Source organism: Panthera pardus, unplaced genomic scaffold (genome assembly GCF_024362965.1).
Source record: "Panthera pardus isolate Hobbes unplaced genomic scaffold, ASM2436296v1 HiC_scaffold_17, whole genome shotgun sequence".
In the NCBI taxonomy this organism is placed as follows: Eukaryota; Metazoa; Chordata; class Mammalia; order Carnivora; family Felidae; genus Panthera; species Panthera pardus.
In genome coordinates, this window is record NW_026526732.1 from 127,264,284 (window position 1) to 127,288,910 (window position 24,627).

At 38.4% G+C, this 24,627-nt stretch overlaps 2 protein-coding genes across 11 annotated transcripts in view; one reads left to right on the top strand and one right to left on the bottom strand.

The window, feature by feature from the left end:
- The window catches only part of RIOK1 (RIO kinase 1), a 29,976-nt gene extending 11,615 nt beyond the window's left edge, over positions 1 to 18,361 (bottom strand). Inside the window, exons 1-13 of the mRNA XM_019419813.2 lie at positions 18,052 to 18,361; positions 14,779 to 14,992; positions 12,944 to 13,034; positions 11,686 to 11,755; positions 10,354 to 10,396; positions 7,347 to 7,439; positions 6,471 to 6,583; positions 6,283 to 6,363; positions 3,921 to 4,007; positions 3,380 to 3,517; positions 2,909 to 3,012; positions 2,596 to 2,702; positions 223 to 288 (exon numbers count right to left, since the gene is read on the bottom strand). Coding sequence (XP_019275358.2) covers positions 223 to 288; positions 2,596 to 2,702; positions 2,909 to 3,012; positions 3,380 to 3,517; positions 3,921 to 4,007; positions 6,283 to 6,363; positions 6,471 to 6,583; positions 7,347 to 7,439; positions 10,354 to 10,396; positions 11,686 to 11,755; positions 12,944 to 13,034; positions 14,779 to 14,992; positions 18,052 to 18,122 — 1,278 coding nt within the window. The 5' untranslated portion in view covers positions 18,123 to 18,361. The remainder of the gene's footprint in view (positions 1 to 222; positions 289 to 2,595; positions 2,703 to 2,908; positions 3,013 to 3,379; positions 3,518 to 3,920; positions 4,008 to 6,282; positions 6,364 to 6,470; positions 6,584 to 7,346; positions 7,440 to 10,353; positions 10,397 to 11,685; positions 11,756 to 12,943; positions 13,035 to 14,778; positions 14,993 to 18,051) is intronic.
- A 34-nt stretch (positions 18,362 to 18,395) lies between these two features.
- The window catches only part of CAGE1 (cancer antigen 1), a 54,995-nt gene continuing 48,763 nt past the window's right edge, over positions 18,396 to 24,627 (top strand). For 4 of the 10 annotated variants that reach the window (XM_019419803.2, XM_019419805.2, XM_019419804.2 and 1 more), the window contains exons 1-3: positions 18,396 to 18,646; positions 20,337 to 20,554; positions 23,733 to 23,820. In XM_019419803.2, the coding sequence (XP_019275348.2) occupies positions 18,634 to 18,646; positions 20,337 to 20,554; positions 23,733 to 23,820 (319 nt within the window). In that variant the 5' untranslated portion in view covers positions 18,396 to 18,633. The other 6 variants (XM_019419807.2, XM_019419811.2, XM_019419806.2 and 3 more) reach the window with 5 other exon arrangements.

Sequence of the window (24,627 nt, forward strand, 5' to 3'; positions counted from 1 at the left end):
ATCTAGAAAAATTGTCTCATAGGCTGCTGAGTGGAATGATGTAGTGAAATGTATTTATATAATCTGGCTCAGTTAAATTATGCACAAGGAAAACAGTCATTTGAAAACTGCTTCTCTCTTAAAATCAAGTTTGTGACCTAGCATGCCCTTAAAACAAATAAAAAACAAAACACAAACAAAACTCAGTGTTTCCTAAGCCTGTGAGTAGATAATAAATCTTACCTCTTCATCCACATGATCTTGGCTGGACCTTTCTTCCTTGGTCCTTTGAGATGCTATTTCCATGGCCTTGGAAAGAAATCAGAAGTTACTTTCCTTTATATTCAACCTATAGAAGATGCATCCATTTCTCAATTTTAGTATAAACCTGCTCTAATTTTTACCAGTATCACCTCTACACTTCTGAAAGAAAAGACTCAGTGACCTCTCGTGATACAGGTTAGCTCTCTCAGTCAGACCTCACCAAAAAGGCTGCGGGAAGCTCACAAGTAACAGAATAAATCAAACTCACCTAGCCTCAGGGGATCCCCACCCCTTTCCTTAAGAGTAAAACTACTTTTCCTAATTTTTAAATGATTAGCAAAAACAGTTACTAACAGAAAACTGAGACCCAAAGAATGAAAGACCTATTTTTTAATTCTTGAATAGTCAATGAAAGAAATGAAAGAGGAAAGGTGGATTGTCCTTTTGAGTATGTGTCTCTAATGCTGTGGAAGCATCAACCACCAAAGAAAGCTCTTTGAACAAACGATGACTGACACTAAGGTGACAGATTTTACAAGAGTCTTCTGGCTTGTAAAATTGGATTCGTTCTCTACTTAGAATATACAGGAAAGAGGAAAAAATTGTGGTACTAGGTTTTTTTGTTTTACATTCAGACACTAAAATTAGTGCTTAAGAGTTTAGAAATAAAAATGATACCATTTATCCAATTAATATATGCAATTGCTTAGTATGCACCAGTACTGACTGAGGGACAGGCAATACAAGAAGAGAACTCCTGTCCCTTAACAGTTCATGGTCTAGTAAAGGGTGACAACACTAAAAAGAACTTAATAACAGAATGCAGTACAACTACTTCTATTACAGGCTCACATAATATGGGAAATACACCCGTGGAAACAATGATTTTTGCCTGATTCCTCCTGGAGAAAGCTTTTTGAACTGAGCTCTAACATTCACTAGGCAGAGCAAAATGTGCAAAGGTAGAAATGGGAAGGCATTCCAAGGAAAGGGGAGAATACAAAAAGGGTATGATAAAACCTGGAAAACTGTTTCGGGGCATATATGCCATGTATTCAGTATTCTAATATTTAGAGGCAACGAAAGTAAAAAGAGATACACTGAAATCAAAAGGGTGTGACCAAGAGAGGGAAAAGGCAGCCCTAAGAATGGGAGAAAGTATCTATAAATCACAGATCTGATAAGGGGTTACTATTCAGAATATATAAAGAACTCCTGTAACTCAACAACAAAAAACAATCCAATTTAAAAATGGGCAAAAAAGTGGATGACATTTCCCCAAAGAAGATCTATAAATGGCCAACAAGCATGTGAAAAAACAGATGCTCAACATCACTAATCATCAGGGAAATGCAAATTAACAACTATAAGACACCACCTCACGCTCACCAGGATAGCTGTTCCAAAAACAGGAAAACACCAACAGGAAAACAAAACCAGAAAATGGCGAGGATGTGAGTATGTGGAGAAACTGGAATGCTTGCACAGTGTTGGGTGGCAATGTAAAATGGTATAGCCACTAAGGAAAACAGTGTTAAAATTAAAAGCAGAATTACCATATAATGCAGCAATTCCACTTTTGGGTATGTGCCCAAAAGAAATAAAAGCAGGGTCTTGAAGAGGTATTTGTGCACCCGTGTTCATAGCAGCATTTTTCACAACAGCTGAAAGGTAGAAGCAACTCAAGTGTCCATCCACACACGAATAGATAAACAAAATGTGCTGCATGCCACGAATGAATCTTGAGGACATTACGCTAAGGGGATCAAGTCAGCCAGAAACAGAAACAAACAGCTTGATTCCACTTATGTGAGGTACCTAGAGTAGGCAACATCACAGACAGAAAGTAGGATGGGCTGTGGGAGGGAAGAAAGAGGAGTTAATGTTTAATGGGCACAGAGTTTCTATTTTGCACAAGGAGAAAAGTTCTGAGATGGACGGTGGTGGTGGCGGCACATCATTGTGCATGCACTTAAGTGACATGTACACTTAAAAATGGTTACAATGGCAAGTTTTATGCTATGTACGTTTTACCACACTTTCAAAAATTCTAGGATTCAGAAAGACCTCTGAGAAACAAGGGAAACACCAAAAGCGAACAGGTCTCTTACTAAACATTCATGAACTCTGGCAGTCTATGTAACCCTGCCCAATGCTTCATGTCAAGAAACCTGGCTTTCTCATTGGCCTTTTACTGTACTTTTGATTCCCTATCTGTGAAATCAGAAGGAAAAGGTCTCAGGAAGCTGTCAAAATGAACATATGCTAAGCAATCTGAGTCCCTAGAAGCGCCATGTAAGTGCAAATTACTATTGCCATTTTCTGCCCTTTCCCTTCCTCGCCCCATCTCACCTTTGAGAGATAAGCATCTATGTTCTCATGTGTAATGGATGGATCTGTGACAAATTCAAAGAGTTCCCGCACAGTCATCACGGCAACGCTGTGCTTCAAAAAGAAATCTGTTGGAAGGAAAATATAATGATAGCTTTATGAGGGAAAAGGTTTATTCCAACTACTTTACAGAGAAACAAAGAGATGAATAAAAATACACAATCTCCTAGCAAATGGTAATCGCTGTATCAAATGATTTAGGGCCATATCAACAGCTTAACAGTGCAAAACCACTATACAAACAAGCTGGCTGGAAACTCCAGTTCCCACTCACCGTTGATATTGGCACAGTCTTTTCTCAAGAACTCCAAGGCATGTGGGTGGTCATGCTCCACGGACTGGGAAACATCAATGATGTACACACCTCCGCTATGGTACCTGTGGGCCAGACACACAGGGACTTGGATGCTACTACTTTCCTGCATTCCTTGCTTAAAAAATTCTACTTTAAAAGCAAGGGAAATAACCCATAAGATGAACAAGGTGGGTAAGGATAAGAGGCCGCTTGACTAACAAGAGATGAAAACCCAGAAAATTTCCAAAGTCCTAGAAGCCTGTTAATGATCAGATGGTCAATTCTGTGACTGTGGTCACCAGAGGCAGAGAACACATCCTATACTATGACCGCATGGAAGCCAACTTTAAAACTTTAAAATTTAAAAATGACTTCTTACATTGGGATTTTATTTTTTTAAAGGACATGAAACACCACGCAGGTGGCTCCTAAAGGACAAAATGCACTCACAGCATGTTAAATTCACTGAGATCCGCGTGGACGAGTCTGGCATCTTGATACATCCTTCTCACGAGTTGGATGACCTGCAGATACAACTCCCGAGCCTTGGATTCTGAGAGCTGGACGTTTTTCAACAGTGGCGCTGGCCTTGAATAAAAATCAAATGAACTAAGATAAAATGCCCCAGAACAAGTTTTCCTGCTTTAGACTACATTGCTACATGCACTTCTTTTTGACAACTCATCGCTGAACAATTTGGCTCATGACAGATGTACCATTTCAATAAGCTGTCAAGAAACAAGTGCTCTTGCAGCCTACTATACAAAACATTTCTCAGAAACAGGGTGAACTTTGTTATTCTGAAGCATTTGGGGACTTAAAAAAGGTAGAATAAATTAACTCTATGCACTCATACAGTAAAAAAAAATCCTACGAAATACTTCAAGATAAAAGGAGCTATTTAAATGGGAAATATTTATACACTGTATACTTCAAAGCACTTAAAAATACCATTCTGAGCATGTAATTATTAGGCCTTCTACGTACTCACATGTCATCTTTACCAATGAAACCCATGACAAGAACATGACTTCTTAGCAGGATAGGTTCTGGGCATGGGATCTGTGCGGTGTTTAGCCTGTGATATTCAAACAGGTAAAAGGACGAGTGAGAAGGTGACACAGCATCTAAAGCAAATTATAATGGCTACAGAAGATTAGTATCACTGTTAGGAGGCAGCGCCAGCATGTTTCAACTGTATTATTGTTTGTCATAAACTCTAGGGCCCCAGTGATTTTTAGGTGACACCATGATGTACGACCAAGAATGACACGACACTGGCAATTCAACTACTCACAGTCTCTAACACTCGGTCCCATTCCAGAGATGTTAACCTGTCAAATGTACATCTCAGAATTGATGAGATACAGCAGGTATGTCTTTTCAGCTGACTACCTAAACAATGATTAATAAAAACAGTTGGACTCAGGGTGCCTGGCTGGCTCAGTTGGTACAGCATGCGATTCTCGATCTCAGGGTCATGAGTTTGAGCCCCATGTTGGGCACAGAGTCTACTTACAAAATAAAACAAAACAAAACAAAACAAAACAAAACAAAACAAAACACGGTTGAACTCATACCTAACATCTAGCTAGCTAACTGAACACAGGAAGATTTCAGAAGGACTTTCAAAATAAGGATTTAATACTAAAGTATCCAATGTATGTTACCTCTGTATGGCACATACAAAGTTAAAAGTTATTTGAAAGAGAAAAAAATACTTCAAATTTTTTGAAAACCTTCATCTCAGCTAAGCAAGTTGCCTTCACTTGATATAAAAGGATCAGTACAAAGAATAATACATAAACATGTCCAAAACTGGAAAGAAAGAGGAGGGGTGCCTGGGTGGCTCGGTTGGATAAGCATCCGACTTCAACTCAGGTCATGACCTCGTGGTTTGTGAGTTTGAGCCCCGTGTCGGGCTCTGTACTGATAGCTCAGAGCCTGGAGCCTGCTTCAGATTCTGTCTCTCCCTCTTTCTCTGTCCCTCCCTTGTTTAGGCTCTCTCTGTCTCTCTCTCAAAAATAAATAAACATTAAAAATTGTTTTAAAAACAACTGGATAGAAATAAGAAAAAGAAACTATAATAGAGTTTAGGACCTAGCAAAACTGTCTAAACTCCAATACCTATGACAAAATAACCCATCAGTCTCAGCACCAGATTGTGTTACTTCCCTGTTTAAAATCTTGCAACAGCCACTCTGGAAAATAGTATGGAGCTTCCTCAAAAAAGTAAAAATAGAACTACCCTACGACCCAGCAATTGCACTACTAGGTATTTATCCAAAGGATTAAAAAAAAAATGATTTGAAGGGGTACACGTACTCCAATGTTTACAGCAGCACTATCAACAATAGCCAAATTATGCAAAGAGCCCAAATGTCCATGAACAGATGAATGGATAAAGATATGATATATATAAAATGGAATACTACTCAGTGATGAAAAAGAATGAAATCTTGCCATTTGCAACAACGTGGATGGAACTAGAGTGTATTATGCTAAGCGAAATAAATCAGGCAGAGGAAGACAAATATATGATTTCATTCACATGTGAAATTTTAGAAACACAACAGATAAATATAGGGGAAGGGAAGGAAAAATAAGATAAAAACAGACAGATAAACCATAAGATTCTTAAATACAGAGAACAAACTGAGGGTTGCCGGAGGGCACTGGGTGGGTGGACGGAGCCAAATGGGCAATGGGTATTAAGGGGGGCACTTGGGGTGAGCACTGGGTGTCACATGTAAGTGATGAATCACTGATTCTACTCCTGAAACTAATACTACGTTATACGTTAACTAACTTGAATTTACATAAATAAATTAGGGGTGCTTGGGTGGCTCAGTCGGTTAAGCAACTGACTTCAGCTCACATCATGATCTCATGGTTTGTGAATTCAAGCCCCACATTGGGCTCTCTGCTGTCAGCATAGAGCCTGCTTCAGATCAATCCTCTGTCTCCCTGTCTCTCTGCCTCTCCCCACTTGCGCTCTCTCTCAAAAATAAACATTAAAAAAATAAATAAATAAATAAAATAAAGTCCTGCAACAGCCCCCTATCATCCTCCGTATAAATTCTAAATGCTTTCACATGGTTACCAAGGTGCTTCAAACGACTCACCCTTGCTGAATAAATGTAAATTTTTCTATAATGGATTCTCAAAACAGAGAAGATAAGGTAGTTTCTATTTGCCCAGAAATTGGTTTCTTTTGCATACCTCAGATCTAACACAACTGAACAGCACTATGAGTCCCCACCTTTACACAGAACCACACTGGGATTTGTCAGCAAGAAGGAGCTGGGGCCAGTATGCCTGGCACAGCACAGACACCCGCCCTCGAGAGTCACCTGATTAAGTTCCTCATTTCTTTTTCTGCCCAAGTTTTCACCATCTTTCTGGGGTTTCCTTTACAATAGCCATGACGAAATCTTGAACAAGAAAAACACTTGTTATTGTAATCGTTCTATTATTCTAGTTTTTATTTTTTTAGGATATAGAAATCAGGCCACTGGAAAAAGAATCTGAGCTCACTCACCTGAACTCCCCGCTTACATACTTATCCCGATCTTTGAACACCAAAATAGAAGTTTTGTAAATTTTGATTGCTCTGCTGTCTCCATTTGCTGTGCTAGCATGGTACACATTAGCCTATTTTGCATCAAAAACAAAATAAGTTTGTATAAAATAACAAAAGTATTTTAATTTTCAACTGTTTGATTCTATCCTCAAAAGTCAAAAAAACAAAGTCAAGTGAACTGAAGTAGCATGTAGAAGAAACATCATCTTTTGAATACATCAATTAAAATATGAAACATCATACCAAAAGGTACAGTAAGTAGATTTACATATAAGATCCAATTTATAATTAAGCATGAAGCAGTTTCAAACATCTTTGCATCTCAAGTATGTGAAAAATATTTCAAGACATTCTTACATCTCATGATTTATAAACTGAATTTTACTGAGGGCTGCTTCCCATAGAATGAGTTGCTAATTTACAAATGCCATGTCTGTCTGTCTCCATATCCACGTACAAAGAAAAACTGAGAAAGAGATTTGCTTATCCACAGAAACTAGACTATAAGCCCCTCCTCCCATAGTAACTATGTGGCAAGGACTGGGGCCTGCAGTAATCTGACCACCTATGCCTACCCTGGGCACTACCTGGACTCAGTGATCCAGTACAGCAACGATAGTGAAAAGGCCGATTTATGTGCACAACTTCCTACGTAGCCATAAATATTAATAAAGCTGTTTTTACAAACACTAATTAAACCATCCTGACTTGTGCATGCTTTTTTTTTCTTTTCTTTTAAAGGCACCATTTATTTACTACGTGCCTTAGTTTCATTTGGTATCTGAAATAAGAAAACTAACATGAAAACATTCAGGCATCCAAAGAAAAGCTCACTTCTTTTCCCGTGCTAATGCAGCCATTTATCTCTGATATGATTCCTCTAGTCAACATCTTGAATAGTATCATTCGTGTTCTAGGATCCAACACCTAAAAAAATGCAAAAAATAGAAAGTTCAGAAAGATAGTATCAAGTATTTCTCATTGAAGCACCTGACCATTAATAAACTGAAGAGCTTAAATACTATGCTATTCTGGCTGACTGACAGTCTCAATTGTGGTGTTTTTATTTATTCTGATTTTTAGTAAATAAAATACGACACGAAGGCCAAAGGAACAAGAGACAAACCAACAAGTTCGTTCAGACACAGAAGTCAAAGTCTACCAAGTTCAACAGAAGCAGAAATGGACTCTAGATTGATATTAGCTAATAGAATATATAATGCAAGCTGCATAGCAGTTTCACATTTTCTAGTCACACTAAAAGCAGCAAAAAGTAGCAGGTAAAATTAATTTTGATATACTTTATTTAATGCAATCTATCTAAAACACTATCAATTTCAACATGTAATCAATATAAAAAGTTATCAGTAAGAGATTTAACATTTTTTTTTTAAACCAAGTCTTCAAAATCTGGTTTATGTTTATAGCACATGTCAATCCAGACTAGCTACGTTTCAAGTGTTCAGTGGTCACTGTACTGGATTTGCAACTTTAAACTGGGGTCAGCACCCTACAGCACAGAAGTCAAATCCAGGCCACGGCTTTTTTTTCTGCAGCCTGCAAGCTAGGAATGGTCTTTACATTTTAAAAGTTGCTTAAAAAAAAAAAAAATTGTGAGCCACAGTGCTTGAAATATTTATTATTTAACTCCTTATTTATTATTAAAAAAAAAATTTTAATGTTTACTTTTGAGAGAGAGTTAGAGCGTGAGCAGGGGAGGGGCAGAGAGGGAGGGAGACACAGAATCTGAAGCAGGCTCCAGGCTCTAAGCTGTCAGCACAGAGCCCGATGGGGGACCCATGGACCATGAGATCATGACCTGAGTAGAAGTCGGACACATAACCAACTGAGCCACCCAGGCACCCCATTTATTTTTTATTTGAGAGAGAGAGAGCAAGAACACGCGCACACACGAGTGGGTGGTTGGGGAGGGATGGGACAAGGGAGGTGAGGGAGAGAGAGAATCTCAAGCAGGATCTGCACTGAGTATGGAGCATGACCAATGTGGGCATAACCTGAGCTGAAATCAAGAGTTGGATGCTCAACCAAGCCACCCAGGCGCCCCTATTATTTAACCCTTTAAAGAAAGAGTCTGTGCACCTCTGCTATAGATGAGTAAATCAGGGAAAGGGTCTCTTTCAAAGTTAGAGCAATCAATCTTGAGTAAAAAGGATCCCAAAGTCCTCTTTAACAGAAAGCAAGGAATTTAAAGCCTGGTCTCATCCATGCCTGAACTCAACCAGCCAGATATTTACATGCAATTTCAAGGGACACTCACAGCAGCCCCTCCAGCTCCACAGAGAGAGACAGTGTGAAGTGGCCAAATCTAACTATACTTTAGGGTCTATCCTTCAGTGATGCAGCCACAGTCATACCAGAAACCTAGGGTTAATAAAAACAAAACAACCCTGGAAAGACTACAGGACAAAAAGCCAAACTGCAACTATGGCAACTAGAGAGGAATGAAAGGGAATTGGGCTAACGGGCCCTAACTGACATTCCCACTTCACTGCACAGGTCAGCAGAGGGAAGCGGCGCACTGAGAATCCAGGCACACACCTGTGTGGCTGCAAAACTGGGAGGAAGCCAAGGCAGGGGTGTAGGAGGAGCAACGTATCAAAATGGCTTAAAAACAAAATAGGGAAGAGAAACAGGAGAATGGAATAAACTTTACAAATACATATTTAAAAAGACAGCTTAAGACCAAGATATACATTGTTAATTCAAAATTAATTTTGAAAAAGGGGGAAAAAAGGATTTCTTGCCTTTGTTATTTTAGGGTGTTTGAAAATTATGGCTGCCTCACTTCTCTCAGCTGGACTATACGCTTTGTTTCCAACCACACACACACAAAATAAATGAGAGGACAAGGAAGACACAGATCTCAGACCCACTCCTGCCCAACTACAGGTGGAATTCTTCAACTGCACAAATGGTTCTGGAGCTCAGGTTGGGTGTTACTCTGCTGGGGACTGAGGTGGCTAGTAGCAGGGGGTTCACATCTTGTATCAAGGATCTGGGGATCACAGGGGCTACTATTCCAAAATGTTTGTGCCTCTGTGTAGGGGTGAGAAGGGTGGTAGATAGCAGTAACAATGTTCTGACCCTTTTTACCACCTTCACGTCAAAAATCGGAGCCAATGCTAACTTCCAATTCACAACTCTCTACATATGGGAAAATTAGGAAAAATTTCCCCCATTCTTGAACAGAAAGAATAAAACCAGCATAATGTCTAAACCAAGTAAGGGATTTCTAGTGAAAATCTGAAGGCATTGCCCTATCCCTTCACTTTGTGACAGGTACCTTCTAATAAAGCTCACAAAATTCCTGCACATCTTAAGACAAAAGATTTCTGGACTTCCAGTAAATTCTGCATCCTCATAGAAGATGAAAACACCGCATGGTGGCCACAGAGGGGGGCATGACTCTAAGTTATCTATTATCAATAAAACAAAATGTAGACTTTTTTTTTTTTAACGTTTATTTATTTTTGAGACAGAGAGAGAGCATGAACGGGGGAGAGTCAGAGAGAGAGGGAGACACAGAATCTGAAACAGGCTCCAGGCTCTGAGCGGTCAGCACAGAGCCTGACGCAGGGCTCGAACTCACAGACCACAAGATCATGACCTGAGCCGAAGTCGGACGCTTAACCGACTGAGCCACCCAGGCGCCCCTCAAAATGTAGACTTCTAAACTCAAAACTAGAAGGAGTAATTTTAGGTAACATTAGCATTAAGCAAGAAGAATGAATGCAAACTATAATCCCAAGAGAAAAGAAGTGCTAATTTAAAATGAGAACTTAAAATGCTAACTTAAAATGAAAGCATATTTAAATTGTACCTGTTCCACAGTTGCTCTGTCTGCCTTATCTTTGATGCGATACCTAACCAAAACCAAAAAAGAATGTGACATTCAAAATTCAGAAGCCAAAATAAAAAGTTCGAAATGTATCTCATCCCATAAAATTCCTAAGTAGGTACTTTCTTTAATAACCCATTTCATAATCTCATTGTAGTTTCATTGCTCAGTGTTGCTTCCTTTGTGTCCCCTTAATCATTAGTTCAGTTCCCTAGAGCAAAAGGAGCACATCTGCAGTAAGAAAAAATCATTCTATCCATATTTCAGAAGGATTAGATAAAGAGAGCAGCCGGGGTAAGGTGAACCATGCTGCAAAAAAGGAAACATCGGGTCTGTTAATATTGTCTTTCAATCTTTAATGATTCTATTAATCTAATGTGAGATTTAAAGTCATTTATATCACCTTCTCTTTAGAGTCCCTTTCTACAAAGACACGGGTTTTTGTCATCTAAAGACAGTTCTTGAGTTCTGCATTAAAATGCAGAGTCTGACTGGCTTCAGCTCAGACACTGATTCTATTAGCACACTAACCTCAACTCAAAGATTCAAACACAAAGATTCAGACACTTCTATGAAATAACAGATGACTATGGCAGTTCTCAAAAGGCTGGTATCTCTTGGGGATAGCAATAAACCAGAAGAAAAGTGATTTTTAGTCAGAAGAAAGTTGGTTTTTAAGTTCGGTTCTAACACTGCTAGTTGTATAAACTTAATGTCATTTTCTACAATATGTCAATGCCCTAGTATTTTTAGCATATAGAAGTTAGCTTGCACTTAAACAACTGGTTTTGAGAAGAATAAATAGAAATTATTCTTATTAGATCACTATTTAATTTTAAATCTTCCCTTACATTTTTTAAAATATTTCATGGAGGGGTGCCTCGGTGGCTCAGTTGGTCGTGAGTTCAAGCTCCACACTGGGCGTGGAGCCTACTTAAAAAAATTTAAAAATAATAAAATAAAAATTTAAAAACATTTCATGGAAGGGAAAAATTTTTAATAAGTTTTTAAAAGGAAGCATTTTTACATTTTAACACTTCAGTTTAAACTGGAATCTACATTTTAGTTTACCATTACCCTCCCAAGAGCACATTGTGAATTTCACAAGATTATAGTTTGACTACACATTTAAAACTCACTTAATATTCTCAACTTACTAAGGAAAGGACACCCTCATTTAAGCTAAAAAGAAAAAGAAAATAACTGGTTTAATCATATAAAGAAATATCCTTTCCAAAAGAATTATAACCAAGATGCTCATTTGTCTAGAATTAGTCCCTATCCGCCATGTTTTATAGTTAAAATATTACTTACATATCTGCTTCCTTTTGTCTAGACTTTTCGGTGACTTTATTTATGACAGAATCAGTAACATTTAGCTTATCTAAAAATTAAAAAATCCACAATGTAAACAACCGTTAAGACAAAAAGACAACATTTTGAATAGAATACTTTTTCCCTCTTCCTCCTCTATTTTCCAAATATTTTGTTACATATAGAATATCTTTTATTGATGAAAAACTATTAATGTTTTTAGATGTTGAGCATGAAGTTGTGTCTCCTTAGTGACAAGTGTTGTCACTGTCATCAACACAGCTCTAATTTGAGCCACAGAAACCCAGATCGAGGAATCTCCCCAAAATCCTTTACCTGCATATGCTGAATTTCAGACACTTGTTAATACTTTATACGGCTAATTTGGGAATATAAACTGCCCGAATTCCAAGTTTAACTCTAAAAACTACAGTTTCATTTCAAGTTATAGGTCAGTGATAGGATATGAGAGACACTGTGCTAGGTTTATAATGAATCAACTTCCATAAGACAAAGATGATCCTGCATTTTTTAAGAGGTGGTGGTTCAAATCAACATTCTGATTCCTTGCATTCAACAGCTCACTAAATGATTAATGCGTACATAAAAAGTGTCTAGTAAAACAAAACGTATTTATATTCAATATTCTAGTACAGTTGATACTTGAACAACATGTGTTTGAATTATGCAGATCTACTTATATGTGGATTTTTCACAGTAGTGTACTGTACATGTATTTATGACTTAACATTTTCATTTTCTTTTATCTAGTTTCTTTTATCGTAAGAACTTAGTATATAACATACATAACATATAAAATGTGTTTATCAACTGTCTATGTGATCAGCGAGGCTTTTGGTCAACAGTGGGCTACTGGTAGTTAAGTTTTGAGGGAGTCAGAAGTTACACGTGGATTTTCAACTGCATGGAGTCAGCATCCCAACCCCCAAGTTCAACGGTCAACATATTTTCAACGTTCTAGTCTGAGACAATGCTACTTTAATACAAAACAGACGAAAACTTGAACAGATATGTGTAAATTTTTTTACAGCAGAGGAGCAAACAGAGCTAAAAAAGCAGAAGCTGAAGTCTCTTCCTAAAGCCAGGTCTTTAAATACTGAGTTTTTATCTTCTCTAAACATTATTATTATTCAGCCAGTAACACTGAACACACTCATTTCTTGAGCTAACAAAATTTATGACACTTCATGGCTTCTGAATAACTTCCTCGTAGCCCAAATATATTTTATGAACTCACCTAGATTAATTTTATTCTCAAATTTCCGTAAGACCTTGTCTGCTGGAGTAGATATTTTGGCCAAATTGTAGGTGGAAGTCTGCTGATTTGCCTAGAAGAAATAAGTTCCAGAGTTGAAGGCACTAGTTATAAATACAGACCTAAGGTTAGTTATTACATGTCTTTCTCCTTAGCTAACAGTTAACTATCAGAGCATCAATACTTGAAGGAGTACCCTAAGAAAAGGTTAAGAATCAATCATATTTGCTCAAGAAATTTTTTAAAAAGACATTTGAAATAGGACAAAGTTACTGGCTAAAATGAAGAGTCTGTATAATCTGTATTTTTTAACCTCCCTACAATGTATTCCTCATTATTATAAATAACAAATTGTAATTAAATGCATTTTTTAATTCAACTGTTAATAGATTTAGAATTTGACAATGTTCATTTACCTCCAAAACGTATAATGAATGGCTAAGGCCAACATTAAACTCGTTCTAAGAATTTCATTTTGGGCCTATTGTCTCAAGAAAGGGAAAGGTCAGGCATGAGGCTTACCACTTACACTGGCGCTATACACAAACTAAAATAATAACAAAAAGAAAGAACCCTTATTCAAAGGGAGTATAGTACAGATAAAAAGGGCTCATAACAATGACTGATTTACTCCACGTATCTCAGCTTACAAGTGTGAGGCTGACTGCATAGACCTATGCTGTCTGTATAGACCTATTTAAAGTTTTCTACCAGATATAACTTTAAAAACATTTCTAAGTACAGATTCACAGTAGAAAACACAGGTAAAATTTTAATCATCTACAATCCCAGCACCCAAAGATAATAGTTAACATTTAAGCATATACACTTGCCTTTTATTCTATCTTTATTAAAAGAGAATAAACTCTGTATTAAAATAGCTCAACGTCTCACCAAAACAGACAAGTGTGAAATTCATCTGGTTGTTTTTAAAATGCACTCATTCTTATCCACAATATAGCAATCTTAATATTCAAAGAAATACTGTTGGTTTTTTCCCCCTCCATCTCTTTCAGAAATCTTTATGCTTTAGTAAGATGTACCATGTTAATCCTAAGGCTCTGCAAAATCCTGAAACAGAGTACTTCCAGTTGAGAAGCAGGCTCTACAGTCTGATAACTTGTGCCCGGTACACAGTAGGTGATGGCAGATTCATGTCATTAATATAGTTTTTCACTGCAATGTATTTTACGGCTGCATAATATCCCATTGTGTGAAATCAGTCCCACAACAAATTTAGTCAAGCTTGTTTCCAGTGTTTCTCTATAAACAATGCTGGAGAATCATTCTCATAACACCATTCTTGGCACAATCTTAAAAGAATTGCTGAATCAAAGCATTTATTTTATGTTTTAAAAGCTTTTATCACATACCAGTTTATCCTCTAAATAAGTACTTATTTACTCAATCAGCAATTATAGATTTTGCATCTTGGTCAGTTTCATAAGTGAAAAAACAGCATTTCTACATATTTAATCTGCATTTTTTAATTATTAAGGAAGCTGAACTTTCTCTCCATGTTTCCTAACCATTTGTAGTGAACTGCCTATTTGCATCTTTTCCCATGCAGACTTTAAAGCTCCTAATCTTACCATAATTTAAATAGTTTTTAAAATGTACTGACTATGAAAAGAACCTACATCCAGGAAATTATCAGAAATACAAAAAGGATGAAGAACAAAACCCGTTAAAGGTTGGGGCTACAGGGCAACATAACCTGAGGGAAATCTTCCAATTCAAGTCAAGAACAACAAAAAGTCCTTTGAAAAAAGAAGACATAAATAACATAAAGATGTATACAATCATTTGTAAAATACCTGTGGGTTACTCCTTGCATTTGAGATACAACCTTTGGTGAGTTTTCCAACTCCATCATCCCAATCCCAGTCGTCATCATCATACTCCTCCTCCTCTTCCTCCTCCTCCTCCTTCTCTTCCATATCACCTCCACCCATCTTCTCAGGCACATTCTTCTGCAGATCTTCAAACAGAATATCTTCCTCTCTGATGGTCCTCAGGTCAATGTTTTCACTAGAAATAACAATGTGCAGCATGTTTCCACATAACTCTAATTGGATTTATACATGCAGCTATTTGTGATATAACAGACTAAATTTATACCAATAAATCTAAAAGTTTTCCTCTCAACGTTATCTCCCAATAAACTCAAACTTAATACCAGGTTCTGTTTTTCAAAGTGGCATTCCCATTGTTTGCTTATTCTCCAGGTCCTACTAAAGAAGAGGTACATCAGATGTTAAACCACTTCGGCCTTAATGAAGTCAGGATTTACATTGTCATTTTCTCTGCTGAATGAATGCACTCTGACCAGTACACCAGACCCAATTCCAGGAAAACCATTCACAGATATGTCTTAAGAGTCAGCTGGGGGAAAGCTTTCTGACAAAATTTGGGACTAAGCCTAAAGCAGCCTTACCTTGAACTCAATACCACTCCAACAAAAGAAGCTATATCAAGATTTGTGCTACATAAAGAACTTCAAATCACCCCTATTCATAAAGGGAAGGAATGGTGAACATAAGCACCACAAATGAGTGGTGTAATTCAGAGCAGTCTGGGTGTAATTCAGTAAGAGAAGTGGTGATTGTCAAACCCAGAGATCAGGCCCAGAGTAAATGGAGCACAACCAATAGGGTGTTTTTCTGCCATGTGAAAATTCAGAGCCAGTGCTACCAGATCTTAGTTTTTCAAGAGAAGCCAGAAGTGTGGACTTTTAAATCTCCCACTTAACTGGTACATTTAATTTTAACCAAACACTGTGCATACCAAACAAAATATGTCTGCAGGTCAGATTCAACAGAGGTCCCACCAGTTTTGACCACTCATGTAGAGAACAAACACAGGAACCACATAGAACCCTGATAATGTGAACTACCAGCTTAAAAATGGTCAGACAAGAGTTCAGTAAATTCAGGTGATCAATCCTGATTATTAATTAGCCACAGCTCAAAGGGTTCCAAATCTCCATGGACATGGGTGGGAAGAGAATAATCATCAAACACCTGCTATTTACTACGATTTTGTAAACAAAATCCTTAATTTGATCCTTTAATTGCCAACAATCTACAATGGCACATTAAAGTTATACCTCATTTGTTTGTTGTTTTTTTTTTAATTTTTTTTTAATGTTTCTTTATTTTTGAGACAGAGAGACAGAGCATGAACAGGGGAGGGTCAGAGAGAGAGGAAGACACAGAATCTGAAACAGGCTCCGGGCTCCGAGCTGTCAGCACAGAGCCCGACGTGGGGCTCGAACTCACAGACTGCAAGATCATGACCTGAGCTGAAGTCGGACGCTCAACCGACTGAGCCACCCAGGCGCCCCAAAGTTATACTTCATTTGTACCAGAACTTCTCAACCTTGGCTGGACAATTCTTTGTGGTGGGAGGTCGTTTTCTGCCTTGTAGGATTTTAGCAGCATCTTTGGCTTCTACCTACCCAATACATTATGCTCTCCCCCACCTCCCAGTGGAGTGGACCCTGGAGTGTGGCAGGGTCACAAAGTCCACTGGCTTATCTTCACAATATCCAGTGATGGATGGTAAACCAGTGTATACCCATTACTGCCAACTATTTACCAGCCACACTGGGCTGTTTCTTCTTCCTACTTCTTCCCTAAAGACTTTTATATGGTTATCTGGAAACATAAACCTGGAATGCATCTGAAATAAAATCTTCTTGTTTCTCTAAATCTTATGTAACCTTTCAGTATTAGATTATCATCATTTGGTCAGGAAAGTCTCCCATCTTCTTCACTCCTTTTTCCTTTGTACTACTTACCCAATTCTAATACAAATAATTTGTCCAATTATTTAATGTTTCTCCTCCTATCATGTAAGCTCTGTGTCAATCAGGGTGGTGTTTACAATGTATCCCTACCCACTAACACTAGACCTGGCACACAGAAAATGATCAACATATTTTTACTGGAAAAAAAAAAATCCCCAAATGACTACTAAAATCTACATGCAATGAATCTTTACTGTGAATATAAAGTAAAAAATGTTTTCTTGGAATTCCAAAGGAACTCTTATGTTTCATGTAGGAGTTATCCTGAAATCCTTTTGCCTCACATCCCACAGCCAATCTACCACCAAACCTTGTCACTTCTACCTCCAAAACATATCCCGTGACCCTATCTCTAGCTCCCCTCATGTTTGAACTGAATTACTTTATCACTTTTGAACTGCTTCCACTCATGCCCTCTACAACCATCCTCTCCATAACAGAGTAATTCCTTTAAATCATAAATCAGATTGTCATTCCCCTAGTAAAATCCCTCCTTTGGGGGATGGCTTTCTGTTAAGACCTAGAATATCCCAACTGCTTATCATCCCTTATAAGGCTCTATATGATCTGGCCCCTTCTCACTTCTACATTATTACCTAGCCATCTTCTCAACTACCTGTGCTGTGCTCTAGGTACACTGGCCTCTAGCCCTTTCTTTCACAGCCAAGAGTGATGCCAACGTTGGGCCTGTGCATTGTTGTCTCCTCTTCCTGAACTGCTGTTCCCTCTGCTCCTCCTGAGGTTAGTTCCAGATGTGGACTTAACTCATCCCTGACACTGTCATTACTTAATCTACCAACTGATTTTAATTATTTGCATAGAGTATATTATCTGTGGGGGGTTTTTGTTTATATCTCTATGTACTTAATTGTCTGCCCTCCTTCCCAAATAGAAGGTAAAATTCAAAGACTGCAGGGACTTAATCTTGTTCACCACCATCTCCCGCGCCGAGGACAAAACCTGGCCCACGACAGGTGCTCAAATATTTTTTGAACGCCAAATGCAGTTAAAGACTAAAAATCTACGTTTCCCAACCACTGTCTCCAACTCTGCCTCTCAGCGAGGCTAGCCAATCTGGAACTCCCTTCACAAGTGGCTTTCGTGAACTCCGGCGCAAAGTGGGTTAAAAGACCCGGCTGGCATGGAGAAAGAAGCAAAGGGCTGTGGAGAGACTACTCCGAATGAAATACCTGTCTCCCTCAAAAAGCCCGAGGCTGCCCGCGGCGGCGGAGACAGCAGAATCCTTACGGAGTCTGTGTGCCCAAAGGGGCTCGCCCACCTGTCCGAGGAATCCGCGTCGTCGAACTGCCCGGGAACCACCCGACTCATCAGCAGCCGCCGGTAGTCCATGACGGAAGCGCGCAGAGCCTCGGCGCCTCTGGAGGCCGTCCGCCCCGCGCTGGGACGGAAGCCGCACAGAGACAGCGCTACACGCAGCCCATCCAACCCCCTCTGGGCAGATGCCCGCCTATCAACCTGTTCAGAAGCTCCAACGCCAAAAGCGAACGCCACGTGCTAAGAGAGATAAGGACCTACAACCAGGACAGTTAGGACCGCCCTGACCGGAACTCCCGCCCGACCGGAAGTCTCAATCCTGCCGGAAGTCCCGCCCTTCCCCCGGCCGCGCCCCTGGGGCGTGGGGCGTGGCGCAGGGCGTGGGAGCCCGCCTGGCGTCGTAGCGAGCCGAGACTGGCTAGAGCGGTGGGCGGGCGTCACACAGGGCCGTTCCAGCGCGCCCGTGTGCCAACTCCGAGTTTTTCAAAGCCTTCAGTGGATGAGGTCGTGAGGCGTTTTTCTTCCTCCCGCGAAACCCTGTGCGGAAGGTGGAAGCGCTAAATCCTTACAGCGGATCCAAGAAGCTATGGACCCTGAAAGTGAGCACACTTTTTAGACTTGAAAAGTTTGGTGCATTGTTTTGAGGGAAAATGAGAGGAGTGATTTTTAAAATGTTTGTCATACAACTGAGAGAATTTTACAACTAGAATGTTGGTGGTAACTCCAAATGACGACCCTTTTAGCGCCCATCTTAAAACAGCTTTATAATGTTCCTGGAATATCTACCCAAACATCTGAATAAATACTTTAAAAATGTTGGCAAAGACCTGGTAAGGACAGGATGAGAGATGGAAAAAGTAAACCTAACTTTAAAGTAAGTTGACAGATTGCGCCATGTGAACAAATTTATAAAAGTGTAAATGGAAGTTCTAGGTTCACCAAGAAAGAAATTGAAGAAATAAGGGCCTTGAGTTTTTTTGCGTTTGGAAAACGAAGATTTTTCAGATTCCTTTCACCACAGCCTAGGCAGCATTTATGTGTTCGGAAGGTGGAAAAGGTGAGCATAAAGTTAGGCCTTTCACTAAGCCCGACTAGCCTGCTTGTCTTACTGGCTGGCTTTTTATACTTCAGACGATGGCATGGCTTTGGGAAAACAAATCAAGCCTCAATAAATTGTTCATTAATTCGATAATTCAATAAAAGAATCCGAGCAAATAGGTAGCAACTGTAAATTGAGAAGTTTTAATAGAAATAAAATCTTTGGACTGCAGGATTCATTCGATCAGTGTTTACTCTGCGAACAACATTGCTGTTTGCTGCGGTGATTACTGGAAAATCATGAATGGACTCTTCTGGAGGCATTTATAATCTGTAAATACTAACACCCTTGAAAGGGTGGTAAAAGCTAAAACGGTAAAACAAATAGGTGCTGAATTGTAGAGATTTCCCATGTTGCAGGAATTTTTTAGATAGATGAATGGGTATATAGGAAGGCTTTAGGAGAGAGAAGCATTTGCCAGGTCAGACTGAAATAGTAAGGAGTAGGATCTGACTAGAGCAGGCGAGTATTGGATAGGTAATGTGAGTCCAGGCTATGGGAGTCCTAGAAAGTCCAGCAGAAGAACTTGGACTCCAGGTGATTGGACATCCTGTCCACTGCCATCCCCGACCTGAGGAAGTCATGAGAGTATGGGCCTGTGTGATGGCGCGAGTAGTAGAAAGAAAGCATGGGTTACGAAAAACATTTTTAAAAGAGAAATGGACAGACTTGGTAATTGGATGGCTCATAATGATGAGCTAGAAGGATACCAAAGGCATCTCCAAGTTTTCAAACCCAGTGGCCTGAGAGAATGGGTGTGGCATAGGAAAGTGGGGGACACGGATTTACATTGTTGGATTTGACTTGATAATGAGATAATAGAAAGTACCAAGTAAATAGAAAAACAGTATTTTGTGGAACCTAATAGTTCTCTGATAATATTTTGTAAATATCTTTTGATTAAGTAACTGAGAGGTCCCTTCACTTTCTGAGTCCCAAGTCTTCTAGGGAATTATTGGATAGTAGCCACACATATCGACTTGTTTTTGTCCAAATCAGTATTTGCACTATACAAAGTGACCATGGTATACTCAGACTAAAAAATTTCTTTTTCTAATAACTTGACCAATGACATTTTAAAATTTAGGACACTGAACTTTGCTGCTTTCTTAATGTGAGAAGGCATGGGGGACAAAGCTCTCTGTTCGCATATACTAATAAACATTAAAATTATGTTTTTTTTTTAAAAGAAGACTTTCATCATTCACCAGTTAGGAACAAGGATTATCAAAAAGTTTGGTCATCACCTTCAGATCCTGTGCATTTTGAAGTGGATGCTTCTCATGAAAAATTAGAAAGCAACTTGGAAGCGGATGCCAGGAATGTCAGCAGTCTTTGTCAAGACTTAACTCGCTCAGATTCTCCCTTCTATATGGACACCAGCAGTACCAATTCAGACTTGCCTCAGGTGTGCATTACTTGTAAGTTCTAGGAGGTATAGATGTATTCGGCTTTCACGTTGTCTTCCTCTGAAAATGTCCTCAAAAATACGAAAAACAGTAAAAGAATCTCCAGTGGAGGCTCAAAGGAGGGGAATACACGGTCTAGTTTTCCCAAAGGTAGAACGTTACAAATAGAGCATTAAACCTGATCCTTTCTAGCCTCCACACAAAGTCCTAAGCATGCAGCCAGGGGGACATGGCCACAACAACTCGGTCACAGAGGCAGGAAAAGAGCCCAACGGGCCAGACATCTGGTCTTGAGCATGTTCTAATATGTCAGCATGCAAATGATTTAGATGTCATTCATCATGGTATTGACAGAGCCCTGCATGTAAATGACTTTATCTTAATGACAATTACAAGTGTCCTTTCTCATAAACTAAAAAAAAATTATACTGTCCCAAATTGTGATGAATGTTTGACAATTACTAGCAGGAGTGTAGGGAAATAATAGGAGTGAATTAGTTTGTGCCATATGTAATTGTCTTTTTATAGTTTGAAAATGGACAAATATTGACAATTTCATGTGGGCTAACCCATAAATTGGCATAAACTATCTAAAGGGCTATTTAGTGGGGTGCCTGGGTGGCTCAGTTGGTTAAGCGTCTGACTTGATTTCAGCTCAGGTCATGATCTCCTGGTTTGTGTGATCGCAGAGACTGCTTGGGATTCTCTCTCTCCCTCTCTCTGTGCCCCTTCCCTGCAGACATGTGCATGCACAGGCGCTCTCTGTCTCTGTCTCTCTCTCTCTCTCTCTCTCTCTCTCAAAATAGATAAAAACAAAACAAACTGAAGAAACACATCTTTAAAAAAAATAAAGGGCTATTTAGTGAGAGGAAATTGCATTTTATTTTTAATTCTATCTCAAGGAAGTATGCAAATGAGCTATGTGCAGGATTACCTATAATAAATAAACATCAGGGGTGCCTGACTGGTTCAGTTTGAAGAGCATGTGACTCTTGATCTCTGGGTTGTAAGTTCAAGCACCACACTGGGTGTAGAGATTATAAATAAACAAGTAAACTTTCATGAAAGGTATTATTTAAACACTAGAAGCAACCAAATTTTTACCGATAGGAACCTAGTTAGATGTTTGCACAGATGTACAGTAGATATGTAAACCTTAAATATGATAATACAGATACACAGTTGACCCCTGAATAATGCAACACTTAGGAGTACTGACTCCCCTCATAGTTGAAAAGCTTCATATGACTTGTGACTCCCCCAAAAGTTAACTAATTGCCTACTACGACTAGAAGCCTTACCAATAACAAACAGTCAATTAACACATATTTTGTGTATTATCTTTATTATATACTGGAAAGAAATGTGATTTAGAAAATCATTAGGAGAATAAAATACATTTATAGTACTATACTGTATTTATAAGAAAATCTGTGTAAGTGGACCCGGGAAGTTCAAACCCATGTTGTTGAGGGGTCAACTGTATATTTGGTGACATAGAAAAATGATCACATTGCTTCTCACTGGGTAGTGGGCTTTTGAGTGTTTTTTACTTTCTCTCTTTTTTAAAATGTTGAAGATTATTTTCATAATGATAACTTTTATCATATTTTCATTTATTTTTTTAAGTTTATTTACTTTGAGAGTGCATGTGTGTGCATGTGCATGCAAGTGGGGGAGGGGAGAGAGAGAGAGAATCCCTAGCAGGCTCAGCACTGATGCAGGCTCCAACTCACAAACTGCCAGATCATGACCTAAGCCAAAGTTAGAGGCTTAACCAACTGAACCACCCAGGTGGCCCCTTTCATATTTTCATTTTAAAAGAAAATTTCATCATAGTATTACAGTGTTAATCAAAGTCTAACATATTATATATATCAAATTGTAAAGAATGAATCTCCTAAATTATGTAAGAGGTTCTCTGTCTTGGAACTCACGGAGTATTTTATTCTTTATAAAGAATTTATAAACCAAAGGAACAACAAGCATATTTTAAAGACAGTATTATCATAGAAGGCTAGAGTTAGAGGTAGTCTCTGAAATTCAACGAGTACTGGAGTTCCAAGAAGTTTATGTAAATATAACATCAATACATGTGAATAGTACTATTTTTTTAAAGGATATTCTTCTTGGGGCGCCAGGTGGCTTCTTGGGGCACCTGGGTTGAGCGTCCGACTCAGCTCAGGTCATGATCTCACAGTCTGTGAGTTCAAGCCCTGCGTCGGGTTCTGTGTTGACAGCTCGGAGCCTGGAGCCTGCTTCGGATTCTGTGTCTCCCTCTCTCTCTGCCCCTTCCCCGCTCATGCTCTGTCTCTCTCTGTCTCAAAAATAAGTAAAAACATTAAAAAATAAATAAATAAATAAATAAATAAATAAATAAATAAATGATATTCTTCTTGATATGTTTAAAATCTAATTAGCAGGAATGGTCTAAATTAGCAAGAAGTCTAAAAAACAAATTTTTATAAAATATAACTCAGTTTTTATCATACTTATTAGGTACCTTCAATAAGTGGAACAATGTTATAAAAAGCATGATTGAATAGAAGCTTGTAACCAGCTGATTTTAGTAGGAGATACAAATTTTTTAGAGCATCATTTGTCTTACATGCCTGGTACACTGTTCATAATGAAACCAATGTTTTCCTCAAACATTTAAAACATTACTTAATAAAACCTTTCCCTTAGATAACATTGAGATAACTTTGAGAATAAGTCTTACATGAATTTTTATAGATTTTTATCTATTGGAAATCAGATTTCACCTCATTACTGGAACCCACTCTGTATCTTCACTGTTAAAAGACTTGAATGACAACTACCCTAATAGATCTTTAGACCAGATTTAACAGACTCCAAAGGATTATCAGAGATTTATACATTATTATATACTCATGTTTGTAGTACCACGATTTGACTTACAAAAAAAACTAAAATATTAAAATAGCAAGATACTTGCTTAACGTCATTTAATATCGTGACTCCCTTAGCATGGTTTTACTTTTTAGTAAAGGAGCTCAGATATACAGTAGGGAAGGATACTGGAAAGTACATTCTACCCATGCAACAAAAAATACTAAGAGAAAAGTTACATAGCAATGTACATACACATTTAGAAGAAGCTTCTGATGTTTGTTTAAAGTATTAACACTAATGCCTTTTTTATTATTAATACAGAATGAAATAAAGAATGTAAAAAGGGAAGATGAGTCTAAACTCACACTTGCTGAAGAAATTTATAGCACACTAGATGACTGGTTAGGTGGTGAGTATCTCTTTGTTGGCAATACACAGAGAAACAAGATTTGTGTGTGTACGTGTCCTGTGATAACAGCAATAATAGTAATAGCCATGTGCTAATATACACTTTATATGCATGATCACACTCCACAAACAATCCTATGAAATAGGTTTTTTTTTTTCTTTTTGAATAAGGGTTGTTTTTATCTACCCAGATGAGAAGCATGAGGCCCAGAGAGTAACATGAGAAGTACAAACCATTAGCAACACATTTGACTATCTTAAAATAAAAAATAATTTCTATATGACCAAATTATAACCAACAAAATTAAAAAAAAAAAACAAGACACAGACTAAAAATACATGCAATGTATACATTGACGAGATTAGTATCCAAAATAAAGAACTCCAATAAGAAAAAGACCCCTAGAGCTTGATAGACAAACAGGTCAAGTGTACGTATTAGCTTGCTGGAGCTGCCATAACAAAACTCCACAGATCGGGTGACTTCAACTACGGAAATTTATTTTCTCACAGTTCTGGAGTCTGGAAGTCCAAGATCAAGGTGTCAGAAGAGTTGGTTTATCCTGAGGCCTCCCAGATGTCCTTTCTTCCTTATAAGAACACCAGTCATATTGTATTAGGGCCCCACTTTTATGACCCCATTTAACCTTAATTACCTCTTTATAGGTCCTATCTCCAAGTACAGTCACACTGTAAGATGCTGGGGGTTAAGCCTTCAGCATGTGATTTTTGGGGAGATTCAGTTGAGGCCATAACAGTGTCTAACAGGCAGATCACAGAAAAGGAAACCTGCAAGACTATTCAAAAG